This window comes from Rhinatrema bivittatum, chromosome 11 (assembly GCF_901001135.1).
Source record: "Rhinatrema bivittatum chromosome 11, aRhiBiv1.1, whole genome shotgun sequence".
NCBI classification, from domain to species: Eukaryota; Metazoa; Chordata; class Amphibia; order Gymnophiona; family Rhinatrematidae; genus Rhinatrema; species Rhinatrema bivittatum.
The window spans coordinates 99,243,185-99,258,250 of record NC_042625.1 but is presented as its reverse complement, the minus strand read 5'-3'; the positions used below and the strand labels follow the sequence as shown (position 1 = coordinate 99,258,250).

Genomic DNA, 15,066 nt, shown 5'->3' with positions numbered 1-15,066 from the left:
TTTGTTACAGGCAAGCTCTGACCGAAGTGCTGCCCGCACATGCGAGGTAGAGTTGCTCTCTACTGCGCATTTGCGGCACGTCGTTCAAGCTTCATTTACCTAGTAGATTATTTTTGTTCTTGTTATTGTTAACTCTGCATTCGGATAGAATTTAAGTTAAGATATAAGTTCTTGTTGACATGGGATTCTGATAGAAATTAATTTAGATTATGCGCAAGTTCTTTGCCTCTGTGCTCTGACCCCTTCCTCTGCTTCTATGAAATCTAATCCTGCTTTCTTTGTGTGCACAGGTTACACTTGGTCCTCCAGGCCCACGGGTAAGTTTCTGAAGGTGCTGTTGAAATCCCGTGAGACCTTCGTCTGGGACACAGTGTTGCTGTGCACCCGAGACCCGGAGGCTTGGAATAGCATTTATGACTTTGCCATGTATTCTGTGTTGTTATGTGAGTGATGCTTTTGTTGGTAGCAGAGGATGGTTTCCATCCATCGACCTCTGATTACACTTTGTCATACTCTCTGTATTCTAGGCTACAGGCTGCCTCCTGTTTTCTTCCACCTTCACAGTGCAAGCCTCATTGGATTCTCCTAAGCTGATGTCCCCTTTTCATTTTATAGGGTACAAAAGGTGAGAGAGGACAACCCGGGGCCTATGGACTGAAGGGGGAGAAAGGACAACGGGTGAGTGAGGGACATGAGTGGTTTGCCTTCCTGTCTGTCGAACACTGGAGATAGTTTGTGAGCAGTGACATGATCTGCTTTGTATAGTGGAACCATTACAAGGAGAATTATATAAATGTAAGTCTCCAATGACTTATTTTGGAAAGCTCTGCACTGTGGGAGCGCCTCCGGATGGCAGGAAACACGGATGCATGTTTGCTCTTCAGCTGTATGTTCTCTGTGTTAATAGAGCCTGTGGTAGCCAAAGTCAAACTGAAAGCTTTGCTGTAGCTTTTAAAATGCTGCACAGGATAGGAGCAGGTTATTGGCAAAATAGACTCCTCAGTTCTCGCAAGAGAAGCCACTGCTGACTGTTCCCTCTTTAGAAGTCACAAGATTCTTTAAGTTAGGACATTGATAAGTGCAGTTCCATGGCTTGGGAGTTGGTTACCTTATCAGGTTCGTGTGGTTGCCCTTTTGGTGTGCTTTACAGATGAGGTCATTTACCTCCTAATGGGCCTGATTTTCAAAAGCATTTACAAGCTTAAAGCTGAGTTCTACACGTGTAAATGCAGCTTTGAAAAATTGCTACAGTCTAGGCCATTCAATTGTCCATAGGTTTAACCCACATTAAGTGCACTTGCACGGCTTTTGAAACTTGTTACAATCGTATGTTGCATTTACATCGTAATTCCTTTGAAAATTCACCTGATAGGGTTTTATGGGTGATAGATAGTAAGTGGGGAATTGGAGGTCTTTTCCCTTGTATTTCTTACCTGCCAGAGCTGGGAGGGATTTCTCAGATATGCTTTTCTATTATTTATTCATTTCTTTGTGATATGTGTACAGGCTATATCTGCTTTCAGTGTATTGTGGGGGTGGTAGTTTGTATGGAAACTGGGATTGGTAAGCGTTTTACTATGGTTGATGAAATTCCAACCCGCCTTGGGTGTTGTCAGGACAGACAGGCTAGAAATGCCATGAAATAAATCAATCAGCGCTGCTGGAAGCACACAGCCACCAGCCACGCACAAAGCCACTTCCACACACACAGCCACCAGCCATGCACAAAGCCACTGCCACACACACAGCCACTGCCACACACACAGCCACCAGCCATGCACAAAGCCACTGCCACACACACAGCCACTGCCACACACACAGCCACCAGCCATGCACAAAGCCACTGCCATGCACAAAGCCACTTCCACACACACAGCCACCAGCCACGCACAAAGCCACTTCCACACACACACAAAGCCACTGCCACACACACAGCCACCAGCCATGCACAAAGCCACTGCCACACACACAGCCACTGCCACACACACAGCCACCAGCCATGCACAAAGCCACTGCCACACACACAGCCACTGCCACACACACAGCCACCAGCCATGCACAAAGCCACTTCCACACACACAGCCACCAGCCACGCACAAAGCCACTTCCACACACACACAAAGCCACTGCCACACACACAGCCACCAGCCATGCACAAAGCCACTGCCACACACACAGCCACCAGCCACGCAGAAAGCCACTGCCACACCCACAGCCACCAGCCACGCACAAAGCCACTGCCACACACACAGCCACCAGCCATGCACAAAGCCACTGCCACAAGTCACATCCTGACCCAGAGAGAGGGGTTTGTGCGGAGCAGGGTTTCAGCCTCTTCCCTTTCTGATGCAGGGAGCAGACTGTGTCCGAACCTCTCTGGAGGGCCCAGCTCAGGTAAGTTTCGTCTTCTTTTTTATGTGAATGATGTGGGAAGGGGGAGCGGGATGCCCACACCTGGGCCCACTGGATTTCTCATGACTGCTTTGTTTTCTCATTAAAGTGTGCAGAAGGCGTGAAGGGTGAGAAGGGGGACCGAGGAGATGCTGTAAGTATTTATGTTCTGAGGTGGGGCGGGAATTTATTCTTATCCCATTGGTGCTGTCACTCACAGTGTAGTGACCATTCTCCTACAGAGACAAATGTTCTGTGGTTATTACACAGATGGAGGACACGTGTCAGAGGAATGTTCCAGGTAACAAAGCAGTTACCTGGTAAGATTCCCTGCACTGAAAATGTACCCCCTTCTGCTGCCAAAATTATGCAGACTGCTCTACAGCACACTCGCTCAAAGCCACGGACTGTTCCACATTGTGTGTACTGAAATCCACGGGCTGTACTTAAATCTCACAGCATGTATACCTAATCCACAGGTTGCTCTCACAGTGTGTGTACCTAAACCCACAGGCTGCTCCATCATGTGTACGTAAATCCCGGGCTGCTCTCACAGCATGTATACCTAATCCACAGGCTGCTCTCACAGTGTGTGTACCTAAACCCACAGGCTGCTCCATCATGTGTACGTAAATCCACGGGCTGCTCTCACAGTATGTATACCTAATCCACAGGCTGCTCTCACAGTGTGTGTACCTAAACCCACAGGCTGCTCCATCATGTGTACGTAAATCCACGGGCTGCTCTCACAGCGTGTGTGTACCTAAACCCACAGGCTGCTCTCACAGTATGTATACCTAATCCACAGGCTGCTCTCACAGTGTGTGTGTACCTAAACCCACAGGCTGCTCCATCATGTGTACGTAAATCCACGGGCTGCTCTCACAGTATGTATACCTAATCCACAGGCTGCTCTCACAGTGTGTGTACCTAAACCCACAGGCTGCTCTCACAGTGTGTGTACCTAAACCCACAGGCTGCTCTCACAGTGTGTGTACCTAATCCACAGGCTGCTCTCACAGTATGTATACCTAATCCACAGGCTGCTCTCACAGTGTGTGTGTACCTAAACCCACAGGCTGCTCCATCATGTGTACGTAAATCCACGGGCTGCTCTCACAGTATGTATACCTAATCCACAGGCTGCTCTCACAGTGTGTGTACCTAAACCCACAGGCTGCTCTCACAGTGTGTGTACCTAATCCACAGGCTGCTCTCACAGTGTGTGTACCTAAACCCACAGGCTGCTCTCACAGTGTGTGTACCTAAACCCACAGGCTGCTCTCACAGTGTGTGTACCTAATCCACAGGCTGCTCTCACAGTGTGTGTACCTAATCCACAGGCTGCTCTCACAGTGTGTGTACCTAATCCACAGGCTGCTCTCACAGTGTGTGTACCTAAACCCACAGGCTGCTCCATCATGTGTACCTAAACCCACGGGCTGCTCTCACAGCATGTATACCTAATCCACAGGTTGCTCTTACAGTGTGTGTGTACCTAAATCCACGGGCTGCTCCCATCGTGTTTACTCAAATCCATGGGCTGCTCCCATCGTGTCTACTCAAATCCATGGGCTGCTCCCATTGTGTGTACTCAGATCCACAGGCTGTTGCTATTGGGTGTACACAAATCCACAGGCCTTTCTCACAGCATGTCTACCTAAATCCACGGGCTGCTCCCATCGTGTGTACTCAAATCCACGGGTTGTTCATACATCATTTGGTACTGAATTCCTCAGGCTGCTCCACATTATGTTTTCCCAAATCCATGGGCTGCCCCACGTTGTGGACTCAAACTCACAGGGAAAACGAGAAGGGCTGGGAGTGGTATTAGGTCAGTGACATCAAAGCATGTGCAGGGATTTAATTTTGAAATTACCAGGTATCCTTTTCATCTGCCAGGCCTGAATTTTTATTTTTATTGCAGTTTTATTAATTTACATATTCTTGACATAGAACATTGAAGTATCATTATCAAATTATAAAACATAAGGCAACAATACAATTATTTCCATCCTTATCATCTTACCATACTTTAAACATAAGATCCTCTATACTTTGATAAGGATCCATCACTCTACCCCTCATTCCTTAACTTAAAGAAAACTTTGCCATTTATGCTGCAGGGGGGATGTAACTGGATTTTAGACTTTTACAACTTCTTGTGTTTTATCTTTATCAGAAAGAAATTGGGTTAACTGTGAAGGAAGGAAAAAGAGATAGGTCGACCCTTTGTATTTGATTTGACATCCGCAGGGGAATTTCAGTAGGAAACCGGCCCCTATCTGTAGCACCCGTGCTCTTACAAGCAAAAACTGCTTCCTTTCCTTTTGCGTCGTTCTTGACACATCAGGAAATATTCTTACCTGTAGATTCAAAAAACTATGTAAGCGATACTTAAAAAACAATTTAAATATCCACTCTCTATCTATTTCTAATGCAAACGTTACAGTCATTAAAGGAAACTCCTCCGGGGGTTTCCAGCTTGTGCATCTTATGGACACAAGAGAATCCGAGACTTGCAAGCTCCCTGGGCAATAATTCAGCCATCAGCACACGTCACGCACAGACGTGTGCATGCACACGTCACGCACAGACGTGTGCACGCTCATCGGCAGAGACTTCACCACTTTTATAGCTTTGTCCTTTGTGTCTGCAGGGACAAACGGGATTCCCAGGATCAGAAGGAAAGTTAGGACAAAAGGTGAGACCCTGACTCTACTCCCCAGATTCAGTACGTCAGGTCCTGGAGGGGTGCACAGGAGGTGCAGGACACCCCTCAGGGTGGAGACAATGGTTCGCATGACTCTCAGACGTGTCTCCAGTTTTGCACAGCATGTGTGGACATGGTGGAGAGTAATCCCAAAGTGAAAACATGAACCTTTCTCTGATGGACTGGGTATATTTTTGTCTCACTGCAATGCTAACAAGTGAGGACAAGCCATCCATTTAGCTGAATGTGGAACTTATTGAAAATGGGGGTTCATGGCAGGCCTGCGAGTGGTCTTCCAGCTGATTGGTGCAGTTTCCGTAGACTTATCCTGCCTCTGGATGGGCAGATTGGAGTAGTGCAGAAGTAGGAATATTTTGCATGATTCTGTAAACCGTTCTGATGGCGAAACCGAATGAAGGTATACAAAACACCTTAAATAAATAAATACATAAAAAATAAATGTTGAAAAGCACTAAAAGATAGCAAAAGATGGCAGAGGAAAGTCTGCATGAAGTTGCCAACGTTTCGGCCTGCCGGTGGAGCACCTTTGCTGGAGGCAGCTTTCACTTTCCATGTAGGCGAGGCTCTGGATCGCAGGATGCTCTCCTTGTAGGATGGAGGGGACGCTGAATGTGCAGCCCCAAAGCTCGCTCTGCTTCTCACTGACGATTCTCTCTTTCTATTTTAAAGGGACAGAAAGGTGAAAAGGGAGATGGAGGTGTAGAAGGGAAGGCCGGCACCCCAGGACGAGATGTAAGGATTTTTATGGCATGTAAAGGACTCGCAGACCTGTCCCTGTCTCTCAGCCTCCAGCTTCTCCTCTCTCAAGAACTAATAATGTCAATTTCTGCTCTGTCTTCCCTTCTCCGAACAGGGCCGGCCAGGAGAGATTTGTGTACTCGGACCCAAGGGACAAAAGGCAAGTTGCAGCCCCTGACCCTGAGCGTGCCCATTCACTTATTCGTTTCTGAGAGGAGGAGGGGGCGCCTCTCTGTGCCACCCGGGTCTTGGCTCGACACCACTGCCTGCAGTCGCTGTACGGCACACGTCCAGGAATCTGCAGGATCTGCCTCACAGGGCTCAGCCCTTAAACCCTTATTGCAGACTCGCTGGGAAACGACCCGTTTTGTGCGCGGTGTGAAGGGATATGAGTCAGTCCGTCTCCTGCTCAGTACTGTAACGTTTGGTGCTGTAGGTGTATCTCTGAGTTACAATAGTCGTGCCCTTAGGTTACAGATTGGTTATTAGTGAGGTTGATTCCTACAGATCCTGCTGGGGTGTGTGCATCCTACCGATATTTGTGACCTATATGTCTGTCCTATAGATCAGTGTTTCCCAACCTTTTCAAGGCCAAGGCACGCCCTCATGGAGCAGGCGGTAAAGACTTGGAGAGGACTTCATATGAGCAAAAGAAAAGTTTAGGGAAGTGCTGAAAGCCTCACCAGCTTCTCTCCGGGGGGGTGGAGACATGCAGGAGCTTTCGTACAATACGCCAGCTCCTTCTGTTTGCAAGGGCAGGAGAAATCAGTGTGGTGCGGGCAGCCAGCTCGGTTACCTCATGTGGCTGCCAGAGCTCCTCCACTCCTGCTGCTCCCAACACTCAGAGAGAGGCACATCCAGTGCTCAGGGCACACTGTCCCCATCTCACTCAGCTCGGGGATAAGACAGAGGAGGAAGCTCAAACAAAGCAGGGCCCAACTATGTGTGCCCATTAATTACTGCACTCCAGGCTCTCGCTGAAGCTGGGAGGAGGACCCAGGAATGATTTCCTCAGACAGGAGCCACTGCTGGTGCCTCTTGCTGTTGTGATGTGCGGAGGTGCTGGTCTGCATCTGAGCATCAGGCAGTGGTGACGTCTCCGTGGCACACACCTGACCAGGCCTGAAGGCACAGCAGTCTGCCCTGGCGCACTGCTGGGGAAACACTGCTAGAGATAACAGCGTGAGACTTGTTTGCCCCTAGAATAATTCATATGTCTTTAATTATGGAAAATGAGGATTACATTCTAATCTGACCACTTAATAACATTATAACTCTGTTTTTTGGTTTAGGGGGATCCAGGTTTTGTTGGACCTGAGGGTCTGGCAGGAGAGCCAGGACCCCCTGGATTGCCAGGACTCCCAGGATTTGGAGTCCCAGGGAAGCCAGTAAGAGCTGATTTATTCTCACGTGTCTCCACTGTTCTCTCTCCCTCTTACACAGTGTTTTGTCCCTGTGCCCAGGGTAGCTTTAGTAACACTTGCTATGTACCTGGGCAGAAACATAGAAACACGTCAGCAGGAAAAGTCTGTACGGCCCACCCATCCAATTAATTCAGCATTATAATTCTCATCACTCCCTCATATTATCCCCTTTATGTATCCCAGGCTTTCCTGAACTCAGATACTGTCCTTGTCTCCATCACTTCCACCGGGAGCTCTTTCCATACATCCACCACACTCTTTGTAAAGAAATATTTCCTAAGATTACTCCTGAGTTTACCTTCCTTCACCCGCATCCCATGACCCCTTGTTCTAGAGCCTCCTTTTCATTGAAAAAGTCTCACCTCCTGTGCATGGAAACCTCTGAGATATCTGAATGTCTCTATCACATCTCCCGTAGCTCACCTTTCCTGTAAGGTATACATGTTTAGATATTTAAGTCTATCCCCATATACTTTATAATGAAGACCACTGACCATTTTAGTAGCCTCCCTCTGGACCGACTCCATCCTGTTTCTATCCTTATGAAGGTGCGGTCTCAGTATTCAGGTGAGGTCTCACCCGGGACCTATATAGGGGCAGCATCACCTCCCTTTTCTGCTGACCAGTCCTCTCCCTTTGCATCCAAACATCTTTCTGGCATTTATCATCACTGTATCCACCTGTTTGGCCACCTTAAGATCATCAGATACAATCGTCCCCAGAACTTGCTCTTCCTTTGTACTTAGAAGAATTTAACCTCCAATACTGTACCTTTCCCTTGTTTTTTTGCATCCTAAATGCTCTGCATTTTTTAGCTTTAAATCTTAGTTGCCAGACCTTAGACCATTCCTCGAGCTTCGCTATAGCCCTCCTCATGTTTTCTGCTCCTTCCTGGGTATCATTGGCAAACAGACAAACTTTCCTGACAACCCTTCCCTTATGTCGCTCACTAAAATGTTGAAATATCTGTAATAGTTCTCACCATGTGCCCAGGGTAGTTGTAAATAGTCCTTGCACTTCTTCACAATGGTTGACTGATGCTATTGATTTGTTTTTCAGGGTGATCCTGGTGGCCCCCCTGGTCCTGAAGGAGAAAAAGTAAGCTAACAAGTTAGGTAACACTCCTGGGACTGATGGCTATATATTCTAAAAATCAAATGCCATGGAACATAGGAGCCACTTGATCAATCTTATGTTAAATTATTTATGGCATTCTTTATGTTCCTGTTGAAATATGTATCCCAGTAACTGTGTGTGTGTGTGTGTGTGTGTGTGTAAAATACACACACACAACTGGCGTAGCATAGGCAGCAGCAGTGCAAACTTTACACACACACACACACACACATGCGTCAAGTACAGCAACCATTGCTGAGATTACAAAGTGATGTGCAAATTAATGCCATGTTATGCTGGTGATGAGAGAGCAATTCAATCTGCCTGCTCTTAAGGAGGGTAATTTATAGATGTTTACATGGGTAAAACAGAGCTCTACCTGCAGAAATGGCTCGTTATAACATTGCTAGCTCTAATACAGCTAAAAATACTTTATTAGTACATTTGGTAATCAACAACACTAATAGATTTTCTTTTTTTTTTTTTTTTAATTCTTTATTTATTAATTTTTTATATGATATACAGAAACAAAATAATATAGATTATCATCTCTTTAGAACAGTCATTAAGAAAGGAAAAAGAAAAACATTTAAAGAAACAACTTTGTAAAACAAATATTCCTTTCCTTCTCCCTCTATCATATTTAAATATTAAGCGGAAAGCTGGGAGATCTAAGAGTTTACGGGACATCATCTTACAAGCAAACATATAGGAAATTAAGGAGGCATTTATGCTTCTACTCTAGCTCGAGATGTTTTTAGGCAGCACTCCCTCCGTTCTTATGACTATCCAAAAATACATGCATTTGGTCTGGTTCAAAAAAGACATAGCGAGCATTATCAGCCTAATAAACAAAGCTTGACCGATGTGCTGCAAATGCGCAGTAGAGAGCAGCTCTACTGCACATGTGCGGGCAAGCACGTCGGTCTCAGCGAGTGTCAGCTGGATATCAACATGGCGGCGTCGGGCGGCGCCGAGCGGTAGTGGCGGCGTCGAGCAGCAGTGGCGACGAGGAGCGGCGGCCAGTAGCGAGGAAGGAGAGAGTGAGAGGGAGGGAGGGAGGAGAGAGTGAGAGGGAGGGAGGGAGGAGAGAATGTGTGGGTGGGAGGAGGGAGGGAGGAGTGGGTGTGTGGGTGGGAGGGAGGGAGGAGAGAGTGAATGGGTGGGAGGGAGGGAGGAGAGAGGGGGAGGGAGGTAGGGGGTGGGAGAGGTGGGGAGGAGTGAGGGGAGAGAGAGAATGAGGGGGAAGAGGGGGAGAATGAGGGGGAGGTGAGAGACAGAGGGATGTGAGTAAGTGGAAGGGTAAGAAGTTGTGGAGCAGAGAAAAAGGGAGTGGAGGAGGGCTGAGGGAGAGGGGATGGGATTGAGAGAGGGTGAGGAGTGACTGAGGGAAGGGGAGGGAGGTGAGGGGAGGGAGGCAGTAGGAGACAGAGGGTGAGTAAGGCTGAGTGGAGGGAAGGGGTGAGTGAACGAGGGGAAGGGGGAGTGAGGGAGAAAAAGTGTAGAAGGGTGCTGTGTTCGAAAATGGACTGAAAAAAAAATTTAATGTAGCCCGTAAAACGGGCTTAACGGCTTGTTCCAAAATAAAATACATTTACAAGGATATCTAATTGTGACTCTAGCCCCCATCAACCTTGCTTCCTGGTGCATCTCCAACAATTTTTTCCTTCTAATTTGTGTCGCCTTGGTAATGTCTGGGAAGATCCGAATCTTTTGTCCATAGAACTCTTTCTCCCTGTTTCTCAAAAATAATTTTAACACCATATCTCTATCTGTTGAAAAAACAAATGAAACAGAGACGGTTCCACGAGACTCAACTTGTTCCTCCGAAGATGTTTCAAGAAATGCTGTTAGGTTGTCACCATCATTCAAGGGTGGGTTAGTCAGATTCGTATTTGCAACGTAGAATATATTTGCTACTGGAGGAATAGCATCAACAGGTACAAGCAAAGTCTCTATAAGATACTTTTTAAATTGATCCCTCAAGGAGATCAATCTCACTTGAGGAAAATTCAAAACCCTTAGGTTTAAATATCTTTGGGAGTTCTCCATGTTTTCTATCTTCCTAGTCATTATCAAATCAGATTTCACCAGATTTATTGTGTTTCTTGAAAAACAGACATTTTAATTTCCATTTCTTTTATTTTGGCTTCATGCTGAGCTATACAAGGTTCAATCTTTTTAATAGCCTCTTGGTTGTTAACTAGTGCCTGTGTTAACATTGCAATTGATTTTTCTAAAGTTATTAAGGCACTCCACACCGTCTCCAAAGTTATCTCATTTGGTTTAATCAGTTTTTGAACGGGGATTGTGCCTACCTTATCCCCTCGGCAAACTTCTGAAACCCTGGCGGTTACGTTTGTCGAGTCCTCTTCCTCCGTTAGATCTATTCGGGCAGCACTCAATCCCAAATCGGCCTGCAACTCCATTTTGGCCCTCTGATCTTGACGTCTTCTTACTACCTCGCTACTGCTGTCCGCCATTGCACTCACAGCCGATATACCCTTCTCCGCCTTTGTGGCCGATTCTCTCTCCTCTTCCTGTTGAGAGATAATCCGACCCGGGTCCGGATTATGACTGTGGGCCGGAGGTGAAGGCTTCTCGGGCGCTCCGGGGCTCAAAGATGTCTGTGGGTCCTGGGGTGAGTCAGCATGTCCCTCGCCTAACACCCCTGCGGACCCCTCTCCTGGAGTTGACGTTACATTCGGAGTGAAGAAGCCCACTATCTTAGGCTGAGAGGGGGTCATTGCATCAGGTACAGAGGGTTCCTGTCGAATTCGCCCCTTCCTCCTAGTATGGGGCATAGTAGACGCTGTAAATTTTTCAAAGAATGCGGAGCCAACTTCACTGTGACCTCTCCTTAGGACGCCATCTTAGATCTCCACTAATAGATTTTCTAACAGTTCTGATATCCACTAAGATCCTCACCATCCAAGTCTAATACATCAGCATAACAGTTCTATTGATTAAAAATCATATAATGAGACATTTCTGCAGGTAAAGCTCTGTTTTACCCATGTAAATATCTTTGCAAATTACCCTCCTTAAGAGCAGAAAGGTTGAATTGCCCTCTCATATATATAGACCTCTAGATGCCTAGATCTGGCCAATAGAAAGGTTTCTTCCACTAGACCCATAAATTTAGGCTCCCAAATTCACAAAGTACTTGAAAGTGGGTGTGGCCACATGATGTTAGCATGATGCCTGGGTCCGGTCCCCGCACCTTTCCCATCACATGATGGGGGCAAGGCCTGGTCAGCAACATTTTGGAACATGGCACCAACCAAAGCTAGGACTATGGGGCATCCCAGGCCCTCACGCTGAACACCAATGAAGATTTTAAGGTAATGGGGCCTGGGGGGGTCTGGGGTGGGGGCCACTAGGCCCCCAAAGTAATTTATGAAGAGTTAGGGGGTGGGGGGCCACTATTAGCCTATTATTTACATGGAATGGGGCGGGTCTGGGGGCCGGGTCATTGTCTTGTAGCCCCTTTCATCTATTTTTTACTTTTTTTTTTTTTGTGGAGCCGCCTCTAATGATGGCCTTGGTGTGAGGGAGGGTCTAATAAGACCCCCTGCGAGTTTGTTTGTTTTTTTTACTTTTTTGGGGGGAGCCATGTTGGGTCACAGGGCCCTTTAAGGTAATGATGACCCCATGTGTCGGAGGTTCCCATTACGCTTTGACTAGGCCTCTGCTGAGTTATTTTTTCTTGCAAGCTTTTTCCGTGAGACAAAACAATGCAGTGATAGTGCTGCATTATTTTGTGGGAGAGCGCCAAATATTTGCTGGATAAACACCCCCCCCCCAATATTGGGCCCCTCCCACAATAAAATATGAGGCCTAAGTGAATCCAAGCCTCTGTTTGGGCTGTACTTACGCTGCCTGAACGTGACTGATATAGGCACCTGATTTAAGGGGAGGTTTGGTGATGCGTGTCCTCTGAATATATTACCCTCTATGATGCTAATTAGGATCAGTTCTGCTGGTGGTGAGGTGAGGTGGGGGGGGGGGTTTCAAGCACTGGCCCCTGAACAACTTCCTGATGCTAACGCCTCCTCCGGGATTTGTGTTTATTTCCAGGGAACCCCTGGAGCTCCTGGACCTGACGGTCCCAGTGGGAAACCCGTAAGTCTGTTTTCTGAACTCCACAAGCTCCTAAGTGTGAAGGGGGCCCTGCAGCTGCCCCGGTCTGCGGGTGACCTCCGTGATCCCATTAAATGGCACTGGTGTGTGGGAGCCGCTTCATGCAGAGATTTCAGGGATTAGGTGATCGCTGTGGCTGCTCTCATCTGTAAGCTCTGAATCCACACCCTCTGGGCACGCTCTGCAGGCGCAGAGATTCTCGCGGGCTGGGATCAGGATTATGAATCCTCCTGTCCTAGAGACTGTGACCCCCTTAGCTGTAGTTCTGAACTCCGGCCACTAGAGGCCTCTGAAGTGTCAGCGCACAGCGGGTCTTGAGTTTCCATTTCACACATTGGAACAGGGGTTTGTGCATGCCATGCCAGGGGTGGCATGAGTGGTTGTTTTCACATGCAAACATTTAAAATCTATGGGCACATGCGTATCAAAACATTTTAGGAAGAGAAGATGCAATATTGTAAACTTTTCTGTCCAATGCATACCTGTCCTGGCTAGATCCCATCCCAGAGACCCCACATCCACTGTGCCTTGCTATGAAGAGTACTGGCGATCTTTTAAATGCCTCTTCTGTTGCCAGTTTGTCTGAGTTTGCATCTTCTGCGCCTCAGAGAATGGGTAATCACTGCATGGCAGGGGCTCTTCCATCAGGATACTGAGGTCTCCCACTTCCCACATTATTGGATATTTGAATTGGAAAGAATTATTTCTCTTTTGTCTTGTCCTTTAGGGTCGACCGGGTATCCCTGGCCTGAAAGGGGTGAAGGTAAGATCAGTATCAGGGGAAGCCGCTCAGTGGTCACCGATGCTCTCTACACCCTGCCTTGCTATGGCTGCCTTACCAGCTTCTTTTCTTTCAGGGAGACCCTTGTGAGGTTTGTCCTACAATTCCTGAGGACATCAAGGATGCCATTGAACTGATTGGAAAAATTGGACTGAAAGGGAACTGGGGTCCCCCAGGCTTGGGGGACCCTGGCATACAGGTCAGTGTGTGAGGTACAGTACCTATAACTGCTCCTACTGCCAGCACACTATGACGGTAACTTCAAAACAAACACGCGGGTGCCCACACGCTGGAATTTTAAATCATACATGCAGTTGTCTGCTCTCCTCTTTGTGTGGGGTTTCTAGAGCAGGGTGGATCTGCTCTCCTCTTTGTGTGGGGTTTCTAAAGCAGGGTGGATCTGCTCTCCTCTTTGTGTGGGGTTTCTAGAGCAGGGTGGATCTGCTCTCCTCTTTGTGTGGGGTTTCTAGAGCAGGGTGGATCTGCTCTCCTCTTTGTGTGGGGTTTCTAGAGCAGGGTGGATCTGCTCTCCTCTTTGTGTGGGGTTTCTAGAGCAAGGTGGGTCTGCTCTCCTCTTTGTGTGGGGTTTCTAGAGCAAGGTGGGTCTGCTCTCCTCTTTGTGTGGGGTTTCTAGAGCAGGGTGGATCTGCTCTCCTCTTTGTGTGGGGTTTCTAGAGCAGGGTGGATCTGCTCTCCTCTTTGTGTGGGGTTTCTAGAGCAGGGTGGATCTGCTCTCCTCTTTGTGTGGGGTTTCTAGAGCAGGGTGGATCTGCTCTCCTCTTTGTGTGGGGTTTCTAGAGCAAGGTGGGTCTGCTCTCCTCTTTGTGTGGGGTTTCTAGAGCAGGGTGGATCTGCTCCTCTTTGTGTGGGGTTTCTAGAGCAGGGTGGATCTGCTCCACACTTTGTGTTGGGATTCTAGAGCAGGTTGGGTCTGCTCACTTCTTTGTGTTGGGATTCTAGAGCAGGTTGGGTCTGCTCGCATCTTTGTGTTGGGATTCTAGAGCAGGTTGGGTCTGCTCACTTCTTTGTGTTGGGATTCTAGAGCAGGTTGGGTCTGCTCACTTCTTTGTGTTGGGATTCTAGAGCAGGTTGGGTCTGCTCACTTCTTTGTGTTGGGATTCTAGAGCAGGTTGGGTCTGCTCACTTCTTTGTGTTGGAACACTACAGCAGGGTGACTCTACTAATTATATTTTATTGTATTTCTGCTTCTAGGGTAAAATTGGCTTACCGGGTCCCAAGGGAGAACAGGTACAGTCTCCTTTTTATCTCCCCTGATTGTTTAGCTGATATGGACACAAGATGGTGTGAGGGGTGATCAGAGCTCCCTGACATGGGGGAATGTGTAATATATTAGTTTCTGACATGGGTATGAGTTGAGTTTTATACGGATCTTTGATGTTTACAATAGGGTAGTGGCATTCACTCCCAGCCCTGAAGAGCCACAAACAGGCCTGGTTTTCAGAATATCCCTAATGAATATGCATGAGATAGATTTGTATACAATGGCGATCATGTGCATGCAAATCTATCTCATGCATATTTGTTAGGGATATCCTTAAACTGGACCTGTTTTGTGGCCCTCAAGGGCTGGAAGTCAGTACCAGTGCAGCAGGGTTACATTTTGTCTCATTTGTCTCTTACAGCTGGGAGTACATTGATGATGCTCTCTGTGTAATTATCGTATAATCGAAGCAGAGAGATGAGAAATATCTGTCCACAGGGTGAAGCAGAGCCCTGTA

General features: G+C 47.4%; 1 protein-coding gene across 4 annotated transcripts in view; it reads left to right on the top strand.

The window, feature by feature from the left end:
- Positions 1-15,066, top strand: part of COL16A1 (collagen type XVI alpha 1 chain) — a 111,869-nt gene that overhangs the window by 45,632 nt on the left and 51,171 nt on the right. For all 4 annotated transcript variants that reach the window (XM_029619243.1, XM_029619244.1, XM_029619241.1 and 1 more), the window contains exons 12-24: positions 291-317; positions 616-678; positions 2,353-2,394; positions 2,501-2,545; positions 5,051-5,095; positions 5,795-5,857; positions 5,979-6,023; positions 7,156-7,251; positions 8,347-8,385; positions 12,484-12,528; positions 13,274-13,309; positions 13,404-13,526; positions 14,540-14,575. In XM_029619243.1, the coding sequence (XP_029475103.1) occupies positions 291-317; positions 616-678; positions 2,353-2,394; positions 2,501-2,545; positions 5,051-5,095; positions 5,795-5,857; positions 5,979-6,023; positions 7,156-7,251; positions 8,347-8,385; positions 12,484-12,528; positions 13,274-13,309; positions 13,404-13,526; positions 14,540-14,575 (705 nt within the window). The remainder of the gene's footprint in view (positions 1-290; positions 318-615; positions 679-2,352; positions 2,395-2,500; positions 2,546-5,050; positions 5,096-5,794; positions 5,858-5,978; positions 6,024-7,155; positions 7,252-8,346; positions 8,386-12,483; positions 12,529-13,273; positions 13,310-13,403; positions 13,527-14,539; positions 14,576-15,066) is intronic.